The sequence below is a fragment of the Melopsittacus undulatus genome, chromosome 13, assembly GCF_012275295.1.
Source record: "Melopsittacus undulatus isolate bMelUnd1 chromosome 13, bMelUnd1.mat.Z, whole genome shotgun sequence".
Lineage (NCBI taxonomy): Eukaryota > Metazoa > Chordata > Aves > Psittaciformes > Psittaculidae > Melopsittacus > Melopsittacus undulatus.
This window is the reverse complement of record NC_047539.1, coordinates 8,740,195-8,758,941: the sequence shown is the minus strand read 5'-3', so window position 1 is coordinate 8,758,941 and position 18,747 is coordinate 8,740,195. Positions and strand designations below refer to the sequence as shown.

The 18,747-nt window shown below is 51.7% G+C and overlaps 1 protein-coding gene across 2 annotated transcripts in view; it reads right to left on the bottom strand.

Moving 5' to 3' along the window:
- Positions 1 to 1,427: 1,427 nt before the first annotated feature.
- DOC2B (double C2 domain beta) overlaps positions 1,428 to 18,747 on the bottom strand; it is a 33,751-nt gene continuing 16,431 nt past the window's right edge. For both annotated transcript variants that reach the window (XM_034068936.1, XM_034068937.1), the window contains 7 exons: positions 18,374 to 18,448; positions 15,235 to 15,344; positions 6,599 to 6,725; positions 6,258 to 6,415; positions 4,295 to 4,376; positions 4,080 to 4,176; positions 1,428 to 3,460 (listed from right to left, as the gene is read on the bottom strand). In XM_034068936.1, coding sequence (XP_033924827.1) covers positions 3,324 to 3,460; positions 4,080 to 4,176; positions 4,295 to 4,376; positions 6,258 to 6,415; positions 6,599 to 6,725; positions 15,235 to 15,344; positions 18,374 to 18,448 — 786 coding nt within the window. In that variant the 3' untranslated portion in view covers positions 1,428 to 3,323. The remainder of the gene's footprint in view (positions 3,461 to 4,079; positions 4,177 to 4,294; positions 4,377 to 6,257; positions 6,416 to 6,598; positions 6,726 to 15,234; positions 15,345 to 18,373; positions 18,449 to 18,747) is intronic.

Genomic DNA, 18,747 nt, shown 5'->3' with positions numbered 1-18,747 from the left:
AACACCATGTGTGGGGCTGTGCTCTGCCTGGGCTGCTGCACGCTGGGGCCAATACAGACCATGTGGCACCGACCCAGTGCCCAGCTTGAGATGGGACCCTTGGTCCTTGGTTGCTGTCATTGCCCCAACACACACCACACATGCATGTGTCTGGGAATGCTCAGCCTGGCTCTGGATCCTGTCCCACTGCTGCTCCTGCAGAGACAAGCATGTGATTGATTAACTCATTCATGTGAACTGTGGTCAGTTCTGGGCTCCTCAGCACAAAAAAGACAAGGAGCGACTGGAGAGGGTCCATTGGAGGCCACAAGGATGATCAGGGGTCTGGAGCATCTCTCTTACAAGGAGAGATTGCAGCAGATGGGCTTTAGTCTATAGAAGAGCAGAGAGGGGAATCTCATTAATGCAGATCAATATCTCAAAGGCAGGTGGCAAGGGGATGGTGCCAGACTCTTTTCAGTGGTGCCCAGTGACTGGATGAGGTGCAATGGCCATGAACTAAAGCACATGTGTGAGGATACACGTGTATGTAGTATGTGCATAGATATATATTGTATTGCTTTAGAAAGTGATATATGTAAAGAGTGAGCATGTGTGTGTGTTTTCATTTCAATGCGACAGTCTTGGCCAAGGAGCAGTGATGAAGGTGGATGTGAAGAGCTAACACCATCAGGGCATCCCAAGGGAAATAACAGCCTCCAAGGAGGGGATTGCCTTAAGCACTGATAAGCAGCCTGGGCTGAGTATTAACCTCTGCAAATATACATTCAATCAACCCAAAACTACAGTGGGGAAAAGGGACATTGAAGGAGGCAGCTGGAGCACCAGGCTCCCTCCCAGCACAGGGAGGTGTTTCTGCACCTTCACCATGGGGGGTAGTCACAGTGTCTGAGACTGTGTGGAGACTGCCCCAGCCCAGCCACAGGCACCACATGGGCCATCTCCAGTGCCCTTCTGCTGATGCTGCTGAGCGGTGCCCTGAGAGCTGTGAAGTTAAAGGGAGCTTAGGAAAGACCTGGGATTGTTTTGGTTTTATTAATCCTGTCTTGACTGAACCTCCTCAGCCTCCCCTGCCGGCCCTATGGTCCCTGTGCAAGCTCACAGCACCAAAGCAGAGCAGGGTCCTGGTGGAAGTGGGGGACACAGGACCCACACTGTTACAGTGTTTTCTGGGGCTTTTTTTCAGCAGCAAGAGGTTGCAAAGTGGAGGATAAAACCCAGCAACACCCGATGCTCTGGTTTAAAACTATCTCCTGCTCCCCCCATCTCCTTGCTGGGCCCCAGATCCTCTTCATCTCATGTCTCTGGGTTGCTCAGTGCTCCATCTGTGCTGCACCAAGCTCACACACATGATACCAACCTGGGGAGATTCAAAACCTGCACCACCAGCACCGACCTTTTTTATTTTCCCTTTTTATTTTGGGTTCTCATTATAAATATTAACAAATCTGACAAAAAGTACACGGATAGATAATACTGAAATACAAAAGTCTGTTAGGATGCAGGTTAAGGACAGTTTCTGCAGCCTTCACATGGTAGCAAAACATTGGTATCAAACATTTCACAAGGCCTGGCATGACAACCACCACTGCATGCAGCTGGGACGGACGGACGGACGGACGGACGTCCGCTTAGAAAAGACTGGGATACAAAGTGAAGGGACCCACAGACACATCATGTCCTTACTCCAGTTTCACAGCAAGATGTGCTGAAACAAATGATGGATTGAAAGTAACTCTGCCAGAAAAGGGAGGCACAGCCGACATGGTGCTCCTGTGGCTCTCCTGGAAGCTCAAACCCAAGGCAGGTTTTAAGGTGCTGGACCAGTGACAGACTGAGAGGATTAGTAGGAACATCCTATTTGACACGCTGCCGGCATTCAAACAAAATCCATGCATATCTGGAGAGTGCATTACAAATATTAAGGTATTAAAAAACCCCTATGAATGTTGGTTCCCCCCCATATCAAACAAGGTGTAACACAATCGTCGCTTTGGAAAGTAGACGTAGGTTTCCAGAGACCCAATTGCTCTCCAAAAAAAGAAGTTGGCAACACAAACACACACACACACAGAGCTACAGGGCTCAGAAGCTGTAGGTAACAGGGACTGATGGGCAAACAGCAGCTCTTCCTAAAGAAATCATGGTTTAAAGGCTTTGTAACTTGCTGGCAAGGTGCAGCATTTCACAGACAGTTTTAGCTCATCCCACCGTGTACCAGCTCTTGTGCAAATGGGACAAAGAGGTGTTTGCACAAGAGCCAGAGCCTGATGGGATGAGGATGCAGGGACCAGCCAGCGTGGGTCATGGAGGATGAGAGCTGGGATATATTATGATAATATTATTATACTATTACTGTGCTGTACACAGAAATTTGGTCTGGAAGCTGTTTGAGGCAGAAAATGGCTGTGCTGGAGCTGAGCATCTCCACAAACATGAACACTGCTCAGCCCCGTGCCTCAGCTCACACCAGCAACTCACAGTGCAAAGTGCCTTGGTTGGATTTCAGGTAATGGCATGCATTGGAAAAGGCAGAATAAGGGAAAAGTGATAGAAAAATTGAGCCTGAAAGGCAGCTTTGCTGGAAGAACAGCCGTGCTGGAGCCTGGCTCCAGGGGGAAGGCATGGTTTCATTAGGAGAGTGGCTGCTTCCCCTCTTCTGCCTCATCCGGGGACTGTGAGAGGGAAGCCATAGTCTGCACAGCACTGCCAGCTTGCTGGCTACCTTCACATGGGTTATTGGAGAGGACGAGCACAACATTCCTGGAAGGAAAGCAAACAGTCTTCTAGGTTACCAGAGGACATTCAAACAGAGGAGCTTTAAATGCATCAAAGACTGTTTAGGCCAAATCACAGAGACTGACAAACCACCAGAAATATGGCACAATTGCCTTGAGAAAACAGTACCAGGTTTTAGTGACGCCTTTTGCTCATATTAGATACATGAATGGAAATGATGCATTCATTCCTGCCACTGAATGACAAGGCAGCGAGAAGGTAATTCCGTAGAGCAGAGTTAGGAGAGGAGTCACAACTGCAGTGCATGCAGGCGTGTGGTGTCCATGTGCACGTGTGTGTGTGTGCATGCGTGTGCATGCTCATGAGTGTGTGTCAGGGTGCAAAGAGGCATTTTAGGGGACGGGACCTGCTGAGCTGCCCTGCTCCCTGGGAAGGGATTCCCTGCAGCCAGGCCGTGGCGTGGGGTGTCTGCTCTCCTGCCTGCCCCGGTACCACGATCGCCCCTATCCAAAGCCATAAAGGAGTGAAGTCCAAAGGCTGTGGCCGGCAGAGCTGTGCTGGCCCTGGAAGCAGCCCCCTGGTGCTCAGTCGCTGAGGACAGCCCCTGGCAGCTCGTTGGTTAGCGTGTGCCAGCGCTCGATTTTCTTGTCCTTGTTTTTCAGGCAGTCGAACCAGTGCTTCAGCCGCTCACCCTTGGCGTTAATGCCCAACACGACTCCACCTTGAGACACAGAGAGAGGGAGAGGTGAACATCAGCCCTGTGAGGGATGCTGAGGGATGCAGGATGGAGCCAGGTCACGCAGCCGCTCTCACAGCATCTGATGCCGCAACCTGATGTGACACAAGGGCAATCACAGCCTGGCTTCCCCAGTGCCTCATGGCTGTGGTCTGGGACCTGCCTGTGCTTGTGCCAAGCATTCATTGCAATTGCAGCGGCTGTCAGAGACATTGGGCACTTGTTAGCAATAAATCACAGTGACCAGTAACAAAATCACAAGAAGCCTGGGTATAAAATAGAGACAAATGAAACCTCGCTTAAACCTGGTTTTTACTCAGAAGATCTGAAAACAGAAGGGAGAGGGGGATGCATCTTCTTGCTGGTTGGGTGCTGCTTGTGCAGGGGGTGTCTGAAGCAATGAGCAGTGGGGCTGGCTGTGGGAGAGGAGGCTCAGGTGCAGGAGTGGGATAAAAGCAGAGCAGAAACCCAGCAAGAATGAATGTGGGATGGAGAACAAGCCAGGAGGCTGGAGAAGTGCAGGAGAGCAGCAGATGAAACAAGAAGAGCCACAGAAGGTGAAGAGAAAAAGAGGCTAAGGAGTCCTCTGGAGTGCCCCACTCACCTATGAAATCATTTGACTTCCCGATATCGTAGTCCCACACTGTGACTTCCAAGGTCTTTTTTGCCAGGTCCCCATGTTTTATCTCATAGCAAAACTCCTGTTGGGGAGCAGAGACAGAGTCAGAATGAACCAGGGGCTCGGTTGGTATTTTTTAACTCCTTTTAATTCTGAGGACTAAGAAAGCCCCTGGCTTTCACCAACCATCAAAACCCCACCTCATTGAACTCGGGGTTCAGCGTCTTCTTCTTCACTGCCGTCTTATGCTTTGATTTCTTGTCCTCATCCGGTTTCAAGTAACTGCAATGAAACCAATGCGGTCACACACAGCTCCCACACCCGCTCCCAGCAAGGAAGGGCTGTGGGCCCTCCCCTGCACCCCAGGCATGCACGGGGGCACCTCTGGCTGCAGACGGTAAGAGGGGAGACTGAGCCCCCCAAACCTGCAGCTCCCTCCTCCCCTACCTGCCAAGATGCTGGAGATGGCTGGAAGGAAGCAACATTTCCCCACCTTAGCACAGGACCATCAGAGTGCACCGATTATCCCTGCTCCAGATCCTAGGGGACACTGGCACTGCACATATGCTCCCAGCTCCCAAACCCGAACCCTTACAGCCCAGATCAGTCCGGATTTGGGACTGTGTGACCAGTCTGCTGATCCAAAGCCCTGCCCAGAGACAGAGGCCACAGGCAGGTGTGTAAGAGGGAGCAGCAGCAAGTGCAGTGGCTGCAGCTTTGTACACTGTTGTTACCTGCAGATGTTTAGCAGCACAGCAGCAGGGTCAGAAAGCAAAGGAGATTAAAGCGTCATCAAGCAGACAGGGCACCTGAAATCTGTGCCATCACTCTTTTGTGCTGGTGCTGCTCCTTTAAACATCAGTTCTACTTCCCTGTTACACTTCCCAGATCTTACTTGTAATTAAAAAATTAGGGCTTGTACCAAGAAGCATCACTTGTCTACATCTGCTCTGATGAAAGCCCTGCAGACAGCACAAGGGGCACCTACAAAACAACTGTGCAACAACTGCAGTTCTGTAAGTTCAGGGGCTGAGCCTCCAATGAGCATCTAAAAAAGCAAGAGTGGATTTTTAGGCAAACACCTCCACTTTAAAGAACAATTCAATAGGAAGGCAAAAGCCTGTTGCTGATAAAGTTCCTCACAGGCCTCCCGGGTGCAGTTTATCTCAGGAGCTCTGCCTATACAAATGTCAGTGCCAAAGGTTGGGTCAGCACTGGGGGAGCACAGGGGGATGGGATGGGTCCAGGGGTGCTGCCGGCCCTTCCTCACCATGGCCCCCGGCTTTGCAGGGAGTGAGTTTGAAATATGCTGCACCAAAACCCCCAGGGCTGTGTGGATGCAGGGCTCTGAGTCAGCAAACCACCACCTTCCTCAGCATCCCTTAATAGCCCCAGGATGACACCACCTTCCCTGAATCACTTGGGTGAGGCTGAGCTGTAGCAGCCCATTACAGTCATTTAAATGTCTTCTTTTTTGTTTAATAACGCTGGTATTTTTCCAGTCATTCACATTGGAAAGGGTGGGACCTGTAAATGTGCCCTCAGCTCTGCTAAACAGAGCCTGGAGCCACCGGAGCCATGGGCTGCACCTAAAGTGCTATCTGAACTAATCACACACACACATACAAGATGCAATTAGAGCCTTTGATGCAGGCTTTCCAAGAGTGAAAAAGCTGTGGATAACCCTGGGAAGGAAAACAAAGGTGCTCACAGCTGCTGGTGAGGTCCAGGACCACTGGGCACAGGCACTGTCCTGCTCAGGGAGAACCCAACCCCACGCTGACAGATGAGACCCATCACCAGCTGGGCTGGGGCCATGCAATCAACAAACCCCAACCCTACCTGTTTGCTTTGGGCTACCCACAGGCCAAGTGCCATGGGCAGTGCTGAGCCTGCCATGGGGCACCACAGCCACCATCAACTGGCAGGGACAATGTGCTGCCCCGGCACAGCCACACAGCCCTGGGCAGCTCCTGCACACACGGAGCTTTGAAGCACTGTAAAACAATCACTGGGCAGTAACATGCTCCAGGTGAATACAAGCTGCTGTGTGATGCCCTCATTTGCATCTCCTAATGAACTCAATTAGTTTCCACTGCAGGGAGAGACAAGAGGGGACAGCACAGCCTCACTGGGACTGGCACGACACGGAGCAGAACTCACATCTTGACGTAGGGGTCAGAGTAGCCATTGGCATCCATGGCAGCGAGGTGGGCACAGCGGATGATGCCCACCAGCAGCCCCTGCTTCTGTGAGCTGTACTTGAGGGAGATGAGGATCCGTCCACGCTCCTCCAGCGACTTGTCCTCTGTTTTATCTATCTGGGGAGGGAATGCACGCAGTCTGGGGGCTGCTCCAGGACAGCACGGCCAGACACCCCCCTCCCCACTGTGAGGGATGCTCTGCCCATCCCTGGTCATGTTTGAGGAGTCAAACTAACCCACAGTCCCAAGTGTCACAGGGCCCACTCTGGGGAACGCTGCTCTGATCCCCACCACACTCACCGGCAGCTGCTTCTCCAGGCAGATGCTGAAGTTTTTGGTCTGGTTGGGCTTTAGTTTCTTCAGTGGGATCCTTGTCTCTCCTATGAACTCATTGTGGCGGAACTTGTCCTCATCGCAGACCGAGATCCTGCAACAAGCATGGGGTGAGTGGGGCTGCTGGGGAGAGGGGAGGCGATGGCACAGGGCAAGGGGCTGCCCTGGCATGTCACTAAGTGAGGGGATGACTTCAAGGCCACTGTTCCCCAGGCCAGTGACTGCACCTCCTTCGTAGGCAGCTGGAGGACATCAATCTGCTGCTACAGCCTCGCCAGAGCAGCTCATGATGTTTAAATGTGACACTCAATGTCTTGGCCTGCTTCACCTCCACAGCAGAAACCTGAGGCTGCCGGGATGGATTATGAGCCAGGTCTGGGGAAGCAGGGGGATGAGAGGCTGCATTACACCATGTCTCATGGCTCCTTCACATAGTCACAAATGCAGAGCCACCTGCACAGCCCAACCGGGTCCCAGAGCCACCTCTCGTGCTCAGACCCCATCCTGGCCAGAGCTCCTGCACCCCTCCGATGGCTGTTGCCCTGCAGGCACTGGGCTCCTCCAGTGAGATGTTCACAGACCCTGAACATCACAACCTGCAGTGCTGCCGCTGCTGAGCCTAACACACCCCAGCCCAGGCACTCTCAGAAAAGCAACCCAGTGCCTCAAGCATCCTCACGGCTCTTCCATTATCAAAGTCATCAGTGACTAAAGCAAAACTCCTGCCTGGCTGTGGAGGCTCCTCCTAAACCCACTCTTGAACTACAGGGCCAGGAGAAGCGTGACTCCCAGCAGAGCTCCCTCTCTCCCAACCTGAGGAGTTCCCGAGTATGTCTCAGAGTGTCCCCATGTGCTGGGGATCTGGCTGCCCAGGCTGGGACACAGAGGGGACCCTCCACCTCCTCTTCCACCATGCAGACATGGGATCTGCAGACCCAGCCTGGCAGAAGGAATCACACCTCAGGCAAGCGCAGCTCTCCCAGCCCCGCTGGGGGTCCTGCACCCTCTGACGGCAGCTTCCCCCGAGGGCAGTGATGGAGATGCTAAGTGAAGGCTGTTTTCCATGCAAAAGCTATAAATGCCTTTCCCTGAGCTGGCAGCTAATGAGTCATTTCTCTGCTGCTTCCCAGCCCATTCGCAGCATCGGGAGAGACAACAGAAGAGCAAAGTTAGTGCTTGCAGGAAGCCTCTCTCACAGCTCCTATAATACCAGAGAGGGTTCAGGAGGGTGGTGGCTGCCCTGTGAGGGACATCCCCCAGCAGTGCTGCTGGCACTGGAGACAGGGAAAGCCATCCCATCCCCACCAAAGGAAACATCCTGCATCCCTACAAGAACCATGTAGGGACCATCAGGACTCTACACCCATAAAGGAAACGTGTTTCTCTTCCCTTTCCTCCTTTAAAAAAATCTTCCTACAGTCTCTTCTCATCCTTTTGCTGTCTGATTTTTTTCTTTCTTTTATCCACTCCTGTTGGTGCCTGTTTCTCATGGGCAGCACTTCCGCTGCAGGGACCATGCTCCATCTTGCTGGGTTCCAACAAACAGAACCTATTTGGGAAGGGCTAAAAGTAATTAAATAATGACCTGCTATTCCACCTCAGAGTAACTAACTGCACCCCTTGCTCCTGGCCTCTGCAGTGCCTGGATGGTTTCCCCATGGATGGTTTATCCATGGATGAGCACTCTCCCGGTCACAAGTGAGTAACAAGGTGGTGAGGGAGGCATGGGAATGGCTCAGCCACACGGCACAAGGACCATCAGGGCCACAGAGTGGCACAGGAAGGGGGGTTGGGAAAAAACAATCCAATTGGGAAGATGGGGAATGCTGCTCTGCAGAAAACCATAGCTGGATGCAGCGTTACTATAGATACCTGCACAAGAATCCTCACCCCACCACAACAGTAACACTTTGAAGAGAATCTCAACAGCAGGCACAATATTTCCCATTTCCCTTCCTCCTCCTGCCTCTCTTTTAAAGAACAAACCCAAAAAAGGAGCAGCAGGAGCTCCAGACAAGCAGCAGCATCTGCCAGGCGTGCACAACCCCACGCCCATCTGCCCAAGGCTCTGGGGAGGAGAAGTGAGCGTGCAGGGATCGATGCAGAGGAGAGGAGCATGGTCCTCGTCAGGAGCTGACAGTCAGGGCTCTATTCACACCCGGCCATTGCGGAGCAGTGTGGTCTCCTGCACGCTCAGGGGAGGAGGATCTGGTGCCTGTTTCACCTGGTAAGAACACGAGTAACAAGATCTTCTCCTGACAATATCTAGATATGTCCAAAAGCACAAGATACCGAATGCAATGTTCTACTTGATGTGAAGCTCCAGAACGACCCAGGATGGGTGGAAGGCCAGGAAGGAAATGACTGGAAAACTTCAGCAGTGGCAACAGGGAAAACATCTCCAGTGTCACACCGGGAGAAGCTGGAGAGCCCCACTGAGCCTTATTTCACTGCCCATGGGGACATGGGAAGCCACTTACTCCCACCTTACCAAGCAGCTCTGAGAACACCAGCTCCTGTACAGCAAGCTACAGCTCATGCAAGCCCCTGCGTGCCCTCTCCAGGGATGGTTCCCATGCCCCTGCACCACAGAGCCCTCCTTCAGCAGCAGCAGGGCACAAGAACACCCCACAGCTGCCCAAGCTGCACCCCACTGAAGGCAACACACATTGCTGGGGTGATGGCCATCCCCTCTGCCCCTGCTGATGTCCCCTGCTAGTTAAGGTGTTTGTGCAGAACCGAGTATCTTGGGAGGCACATCTGCAAGACCTGGGAACTGCTGCTGTCTTTGAGCAGCTGGTGACACTGCCGGGTCTATCCCAGTCCCATTTTCTTTCTGGCATCTCTGGCCACCTCTCAGGTGTGGTGACCAGAGGGGATTCAGACACACTTTCATGTCGCCCTCCCAGTCCCTTTGCCTGGCTGAGGTTCATCTTCTTCAGGTGGTATTTTTAAGGCGGGTGGACTGGTGCAGCAGTCATGGAAGTGAGGGCAGAGCTGAGTCAGATGAGCAGGCAGCTCTGGCCCCAGCCCTCCCTCTGCAATTACACCAGCTTGAATTTTATTACAAGAGATTGATGTGATGGAATCTTATGCCTTGGATTAGAAAGTCAGCTCCGTCGCAAACACCAGGAGGTGTCTCTGGCAGCCATGCTCACCTGCCATCCTGACCCCTCTAACTCAAACATCAACCCTCATCTCTTTTCATTAGTCCCCATCCCTTGAGCTCTGCTTTTGATTTGACAACTTCCACTGGGGGGTCCCCATCTTTAAGTTTAAGGGCTGTGAAAACCACCTTGGAAGAAAACTAAGCAGCAAGTGAACAATCACTGCTCACTAAACTTATTCACCCTCCTACTCACCCTGGGCTCCTGGGTTACAGCCCTGACTCATGCACAGGTCAAGCAACCCCGCTCCATTGACTCACGACTTGTCCTCACACACACATCCCTCCAGCCTCTTTCCCATTGTGGAACAAGGAAAACAGGGATCAGTGAGGACTCTTCTCTACAATGCACATGCATGTAATAGGCATTAGAGTCTTAAGACAAATCTCCTGTAGCTAAGATCCTGTATAGTCCCTATAGCAACTGGAAGGCGCTTGATAGAGGAGCAGATGTGCAGGTGATGCCTGCTTGGCTTAAGGACAGACAGTGCCTGGCAAGAGAAGAGAAAAAGGCAGAGTCCTGGGACCATCCAGCTTTCCTAAAACCAAAAGGAGTATTCCCTGCTGGGCTTCATCACAAAATGCCTCAAAGTCTGAGCATAAAAACCACAGTAAAAGTTAGATGAAATTAGGAGTGTGCCTGCAGTTCCAGAGCAAAGCTCATTCAGCACTTTTGGAGTAATGCAATTTGGGACCCCAAATCTTCAAGTGTCTGCAGTATGCCTATTAGACCTGATCAAATACTATTTCCTGAATAATATATTTAATGAGTCATGATGTTTGTCAAACACATGATTAAACAAATAATTCCTGGCATTCGTGAGCTAGCTGAGTATGATATGAATAATGCATCACTTTGCCAATATATCTGGATATGAATAATTGTATCCAATATCTGTCCAGCTCTGATACTTATTATGAATACAATCTATTTATTGCACATTACATGTATTATTTAAACGTAGGCGAGTGTATTCTGCCTATTCCCATTTCCCCTGTAGCATTTCTCTGCCTCCCCCTGTCATGCACCCCAGCTTCCCACCACCAGAGACTGCTGCGGCACGGCTGCAGATGGGGAGAAACGGTGCCTGCAAACAGGGACTGGAAGCAGGGACTGCAGGGTGGGATTTAACCCTGGAGCAAGCCGGGAAGCTGCCCTCAGTCCCGGCCATCCCAGCCCTCCGAGTCCAGCACCTTTTGAACGGCTCTGAGTTTGCCTTCTCTCAGGAGGGTGGGTGGTTTCATTGCTACTAAGCCTTAGGCTAGACTCAAGGATATTTAATTCAATGAATGGATGAGACCTTTCAAGATCCTCCCACCTACTGTGTTTCATGAAACCTGAAGTATCTGGTGTTTTTTGAGGGGGTTGATTCATTAACAAAATCCTGCTTGACAGCACAATTAGCTGGGCAGCTTTCACCTCTCCTTCTGCCTTGGGGGTGGCTCTGCTTGGGAGATGAACACCAATAGTCCCAGGGCTTGGGTCTGTCACAGCAAAGTCACTCGACCAGCTTGGAGGAGGCTGCATGGGGATGAGGGGCAGCCTGCCAGGGCATGGCATGGGACTGGGGGGCTCGGGCAAGAGGGATCCATTACTCTGCTCTCCAGGAGGCAGAGGATGCCCCTGCAATGAGGTGAATGCCACTCATCCCCCCAGGAGGGCTGCAGGCGCCAGCAGAGTGCCCTGTGCCAGCACCACCCCACCAACCTGTGCTGGACCCAAGCCCACCAAGTGCCCAGGTGGGCAGGGAAGATTGCTGGGTGCTTTCCAGCTTTGCTGCTGCACCACAGGCTCTGCAGGAGGCAAAGGCTGGCGGCAGCTTTGATCTCCACCGTTATTTTCACATTAAAGAGACTTTGCAAATTGAGTTCCCTGCCCCTCCATGAATCTCAGCACCGAGGAGGCACCGGGGGAACAATCACCTCCCGGACCGAGGAGAGCATCACTCATGCTCTTTCAACTACCCACAGCTGCCTTGCAGGAGCCTTGCCTGATTAGCACAAGGAAAGCCAGCGTCCCTGCAGCTTTGAAGTCCTCTTTTCCTGGTAGAGAAGGAGATACTTTGCCAAGATGATGGGCAGGCAAAGCGAAACACTGAAGGCAGGACAATACACAGCATGGGAGATGCTTCCTACAGGAAGTGGCACCATTGGGTGAAGGGCCATTGCCACTGGTGTTATGGAGAGGCTCATAGAAGAGAAACAGCTCAACCCACAAATGAGAGTCCTTGCTGAGCCCCAGTCACCAGAGACCTCAGCCCATCCTCATGCAAAGCAGAGATCCCTCCCTTGAGGAGGTGCAACATCTCCCAGCCTTGCGTTCTTCTACTCAATACCTGGTGTTTGAGAAGTAGAAAATCCAAGCAAGGAATTACAATAAAAAACGGATTTTTCTACCTTGTGTCTGGTTTGCAAGAAGTCTGAGCTCATCTAAACCTGCCTCAGGATAAGTAAAATCTCCTTTGCCAATATCTTCAACTGCAAAGATGGAGAAAAGAAAAGAGGGGGTTGGGGAATTGCTCTTAAGGAAAATGAAGAGCAGTCGAATTTTAGGCTCCGGCTCCCCCATGCAAGATGAGAAATGGAGCCACAGTGCTCAGAAGCTTTGTTTTAGAACAGGAATTCCCCAGGCCATAGACAAGAGCTTGGAATCCCACCTGAAATTCTGCCAAACCCACTGGGCAGAGCAGCTGAGCACATGCCCCTTGCCCTAGGGCAGGCTGTGAAGAAGCATCAAATGCATGGAAGGACACGGGGCCACACCACAGCAGGAGATGGGCCACAGGATAGGGGACAGCCCCACAGCAGAGGTGCTGCCTGGGAAAACCTTCCCTACCTCTTTCTTTAGTTCTCTGGAATCTTGACCAGGCAAAACCAAAGGCAGAAGCCCCAAGCTCCACTTCACAAACCTGTCCACTTCTCTGCTCACACAACCTCCCAGGGAGACAGCAGAGCCCCTCTAAGCCTCTCCCAGACCCATCTTGAGTCTCATTAGTGCTGGGGTGGTGGGGCTTGGGGCTCCCACACTTCTGGCAGGGACTGGGCTGTACTAAATCCCATAGGACAGAGCCCAATCCATCTGGATGCAGTGCCAGCCCCCAGCACTACACTTGGAGGGGAGGTGGGTATCCGCGTGGTCCCCGTGGCCATGTCATCATGGGTTCACCACCTCCATAGGGACATGCTTCAGCAAATCCCACTGACTAGCTGCAAATGCCAATGAGTCAGAATCGTGCTTGGATATTCCTCTCCATATGGAGAGTATTTTGATCCTTAATTATCACCTAATTCACTGGGGTTAGCTGCTGGCAAGGAAACCTCAGCTGCAAAGTGCAGAACACTGGAGAGCCTGGAAACCCCCTGCAAAGAGGCAGCGCCAATGGATGTGAAGGCATGAGATGGACGGATGGCTCTGATGGCACAAAGAGATGCCAAACCACAGATCTGTGACAAATCTGCCCACAGATGGGGAGGCTACCCCTGTATGAGCAGATGAGGCTTCACAGGGAGTTTTGCTCCTTGCAGAGTGCCCAGCTGGGAATTCACACAGGACAACTGCATGGCAAGCAGGCTCCAAGCTTCCCTCCCTCCCTGGAAAGGAGCCCTTTGAAGCCACTTTGGGTAATGAGCCATTCATTGAGCTCGACAGCAATGTCCTGAGCTCCCGTGGAGCTCCCAGGACAGAAACTGTCTCCATTCAGCCAAGTCCCCCCTGAGGGAGCCTGTGGCCACACTTGGCTTCCCAAAAAGCCCCCGCAGCACCCAGGCCGGTGGGCAGGAGCAGGGATGTCTGTGGGGAGAAGGGCAAATCCAGCACACGTTTCTGTGTCCCCCTGCCACTGAGCATCCCACACCTCCCTGCTGCCTCCCCGGAGCAGGTGAGTGCAGCTCTTCCCCAGGGAGAAGCAGCAACCAGTGCCTCACAAAGGTGGTGGTCAAATCCTTCTGCTCCCTGGTGCTTTTCAGCAAACACCTCAGCTGAACACCACTCTACAAACTGATTTTCACGCTTGAAAAGGCTGAAAACTTCAAAGCCCGGAGTGAAAAAATGAGGGAAAAAGAATAGCCAATAATAATAATAAAGCAGAGACTTTCCAGCCCAAGAAGCCTGCAGCACTTTGAGCATGACTAATATTTTCCATGTGAAATAATAATCTGCGGCACTAAATTTCTCATCCCTATGCACATTGCAGACAACAGGTAGGCTCTGCCCAAATTCACCTCCGAGCAGGACCTTTCATAAAGCTGGTCTTGGGGAAAACAATAAACTCCCAGGGTACGTGTGGATGAGAGTCAGATGCCAGCCATGGAGCTGACAAAAGCCCCAAGTCCTCAGAGCAGGATGTAAGATCCTCCTTTGCTCAAGAGCAGATCTTACAGCAAATCCTCCTGCATAATGGTCCTAGATCAGAGCAGTGCTGGAGCAGTCCTGGGCAGGATCTGTTCACAGGCTCCAGGTCATTCCCTGCCCTCACCCACATGCAACAGTGGGCGAGACATGAAAACCTTTTCATTCACAGGGCTCTGACCCTGCAAAGCAGCACTTCCAAACTCACACGGCCCCTGGGAGGTGCTCAGAGACTGATCCAAACTCGAAGAATGGAATACAAACACTTCTCTTAGTCTGGCAATAACCCACAGATGCCTCCAGCTTTCAAAGGGCCCAGAACTTTCCTGGGGAGATTTTCTCAGCAAGACATCACTGCAAAGCCTCAACACATACCCATAAGAGCTGGGCATGAAGAGGTTAAATCCAAATAAGAGAAAGAGGAGAGGAGAGGAGAGGAGAGGAGAGGAGAGGAGAGGAGAGGAGAGGAGAGGAGAGGAGAGGAGAGGAGAGGAGAGGAGAGGAGAGGAGAGGAGAGGAGAGGAGAGGAGAGGAGAGGAGAGGAGAGGAGAGGAGAGGAGAGGAGAGGAGAGGAGAGGAGAGGAGAGGAGAGGAGAGGAGAGGAGAGGAGAGGAGAGGAGAGGAGAGGAGAGGAGAGGAGAGGAGAGGAGAGGAGAGGAGAGGAGAGGAGAGGAGAAGAGAAGAGAAGAGAAGAGAAGAGAAGAGAAGAGAAGAGAAGAGAAGAGAAGAGAAGAGAAGAGAAGAGAAGAGAAGAGAAGAGAAGAGAAGAGAAGAGAAGAGAAGAGAAGAGAAGAGAAGAGAAGAGAAGAGAAGAGAAGAGAAGAGAAGAGAAGAGAAGAGAAGAGAAGAAAGAAAGCTGGTCACCATGGTGGTGATGGGGTGTGCAGGGCACAAGCACAATCCATAGGCTCTGGTGGGTAATAATTGTTATGAGGAGCTTCCAGGATCATTCTGTGGGGCTGGGGAATGGGGGTTCCCATGATCTCCCCCAGGAAACGGTCACTGGGATGGGGAGGTGACCCTGTGGGAAGGGACACGTGTTCCCTCCAGTGCTGGGCTCAGCACCCCACTCATCCCACAGGGCCCTACCGCAGGGTCTTGCGGATCATGTCCTCATCAGTGATGCCGTAGTAGGTGAGCGTCTCGTTCCAGGTGGGGTTCAGAGTGTTCCGCAGCGTTTTGGTTCTCAGCTTATTTGCCTGGAAAACAAAGGAGATAGAGGTCAGCAGGACCCAGCCCCAGGCAGTCATTTGGGCATTGATGGGCAGTGGAGGGGGAAAAGAGGAAGTAGGGTTTGGAGATGAAGGGGCAATTGATGCTATCACCCTTCTGCCCCAGTGCTGTAACCTGGCCAGTCCTCAACGGGATGGCCCAAATCCACCCAGACCACAGCAATAACCAGAGACAAGGCAACGTGCTCATTTGCAAAGCAATCCAGCCGCACATCCCGCACCCTGGGAACAGGCAGCAAAACAGGAACCTTGGCAGAGAGCAGAGAGAGGATGGGGATTTCATTTATGCAGCAGGAGAGAGCAACAGAGAGAAAAAAAGGTCTTTTCAGGTTCATTAAAAAATACCAATTTGCTGTTCTGACTGTTTATTTGCATTTCTGCTCCCAGCACAGTTTTCATTCCTGCCTGATGCAAAAGAACTTCCTTTATACACATTTTTTATCACTGGCAACTCTTTCCAGAACCACAGCTCTGCAGCTTAGGGACAGCGGAGCTGTCACAGCCACTTGTGTCCCTGGCATGGATGGGGCATCCTGGCACACACACACCCCCAGGTCAGAGGACATTAATCTTCTCACTTCCTGAGCCACCCACTTCTGTTGGGGACAGAAGCAAAGGGCTTCAGGCCTCAGATGAGGCTTCTCCATTAGCACCCCAGCCTGGGACAGCCTGGCAGAACAGCAAGTTTCCTTCTAATTAGATGTAAAGTCAGAAGGTTCAATCCCTGCCTCAGCTGCTGCTGGGCATAAGGAGCTCTCAGGAAACCAACACTTCAAACTTGTCTTGTGTGGCTTTATGAGAAGCTGCTACATTCCCCACCTTTGGGTCACCATCCCTGAGTCAATCTGAGCAGGATGTGAAGCATGGGGTGAAGAAAAGAGCTTGTGCTTACAGCTGAGCAAGGAGTCACCTTGTTAGCATGTCCTGTCCCCACCAAAAACACCCCAAACACACAACCTCTTCCAGATTGATCAGACACAACCACTGGTTGAGGAGCTGCCAGTGCAGCAGAGCCATCAAGGGACCACAGCACAGTGTCTCACTCCCAAATTCACCATGCAAAGCAGCTGCTGGGTTTGATCTCTCAGAGATACAGAAAACTTCTGTATTTTGTGCTGTGCTTCATTTAGGTCTGCAAAGCTATTTCTGTCTTAAGGAAACCTAGGCCCTGTGCAGCACTGCTGAAGCTGAGCGAGGAGCTGTGAAGCACTGAGCACTAGGTTAGGAGGAGGATACCCCTGGAGCAAGGCGCGATGCTCCAGGAGTCAACTGGGATGCAGGGACAGGAGGGACTCAGCAGCAGCATCTAAAGCCCTAAAACCAATTGGTTTTCACATCACTCAGGCAGGAGTTTGTTTGCAGTATGGAAGGAGAAGCTCCTGGGCACCAGACTCACTGAGACAGTCCCTGTGTGCCCAGAGGCATGTCCAGCAGTGACAGCAGAGAGATGCAGACCAAAGGAGACTGAAGACGGGTGCTCTCATTTATGACCTGCTGTGCTACTGATTTAATACCTCATTTGCCTTAAATCTTCCCTAGCTCTGTAAAGTTGATCCAAACAAGCCACTCTGTCATACCAGGTTTCATCCCATACCTATTTTGTCTCCTTCCTCAGTGATACTGTGGCCACCACACCAAGCTCCAGCCCAAACAGCAAGATATGTATCAGAGAGGAGTGAAGAGCCTGCTGAGGGGTGACAAGGACAGCAGAGGAAGCACTCTGATGGCACACACTGGGTCTGAGCACCATCCTGAGGCTCTGTGGCTCAGGAAGGAAAGTGGGTTTAGCTAAGGGGGTAACACCCAGCAGCCAATGCTGCTCTGAGCAATGAATGCCAACTAAATCAAAGCAACTGAGCTCTGGGAGAGCCCTTTTCTCCCACCTGGAATGATTTACTCAGTAACCAGCTCACTTAGAGACCTCTGCATGAGGTGAACAAATCCAGCCCTGCTTCGCACATCTCTGGTTTCAGCTCAGCCACAGGTGCCCAAGAGCCCCAGTCTGGGATGGAAACACTCAGTGGACTTGAAGACTGTCCTGCTCCTGCTGGAATGACTGTATAGAAACATCCAGGCCAGGACACGATTCCCCCCCAGATGTGCTCACCTCTCCCAGAGCACATTTGGGCAGTGCTGTTTGGGAACAAGGTGCAGAGACAGAGGAATCATGGAGCCAGAGGGACGCGTGGGCAAGGAGAGGTCCCCACGGCTGCTTGCAGAGTCTGTTGCTCTTGCACTACCCTGAGCACGGAGCTTTCCTCCCGCCTCCCTCATCTCCATCACCTCCAGCAGAAATGCTAATCAATGCATTTGCAAAACATGGAAATGACAGATAATATCGCTGACAAAAGTGCTTCTGGCTCTCCTATTTCCAGCAGAACTCGAAATGTGGTTAAAACTCCTGCTTACCGCCCTGAACATTATGAATTAATTCAACTGAACCATAACAACTAAATATACCTGCCCCCCAAAAGGTCTTTCCTTTAGTGTAATAAGAGTGCAATTAATATTCATATCACATACATTTAGCATTTAAATTCAACATCCCATCAGTTACACCAACCTCTCACGATATACGTTAGTATCTTTAATTACTCTTCTCTCCAGCAAGTGCTGAACCTAAGTAGATGGAAATATTTCCCTTATGATTTAAACTCTGGTTTATTATGATCTGAGGGGGTTTAGATGCAAAAGAAAAAGAGGGGAAAAAAAGAAAAGAGGTGTTTGTTTATAGCTCCGGATCTTTTCACTTGGTGCTTCCCAGAGGCTTCTAGAGCACAGTGTTCACACCCCCTGCTCCCAAGGGCGAGGAGTTAGGGTTGGTTTTAGTCCCACTTCTTACCTCCTACTGCTGCTCCCTCCTGGTTGCCTGAGTGAGAGCTGGGCAGGACACTGAGGTCAGCCAGTGAAGAGCTTCTCCCTGGAGAACCTCCCTGGTCTGACTCCAAAGGGAAAGGTGCAGCCCCAGGAAGAGAAGAAGTGAAAAGGCATCTCACCTTACTGGCTCCGGGGAGCAAGTGCAATTTGACATATGGATCCGCCAAACCATTATGGTCCATCGGCTTCAGGCCCTGGAGAGGAAACAGCAAACGCACGAGTTAGGATGCTGGGCAGGTAGTGTGGCTTTGCTGACCCCATTTACTGATGCCCATTTCTCCAGGATGTTCTTGATCCAGGGAGTAATTGCAGAGTTTCCCCAGGAGTGGGGAAGGAGGAGGATATGGTTTGTGCAGCAAAGGCTGAGCACACTCAGCATTCCAATGCTGTCTGCAGTTTGTGCCGAGCTGTGAGAAGACTTCTCATCTGCACTTGGCATTGGTCGCAAAGCACCGCTCCTCTCCCCCAGCAGCTGACTCTGACATCCTGATCA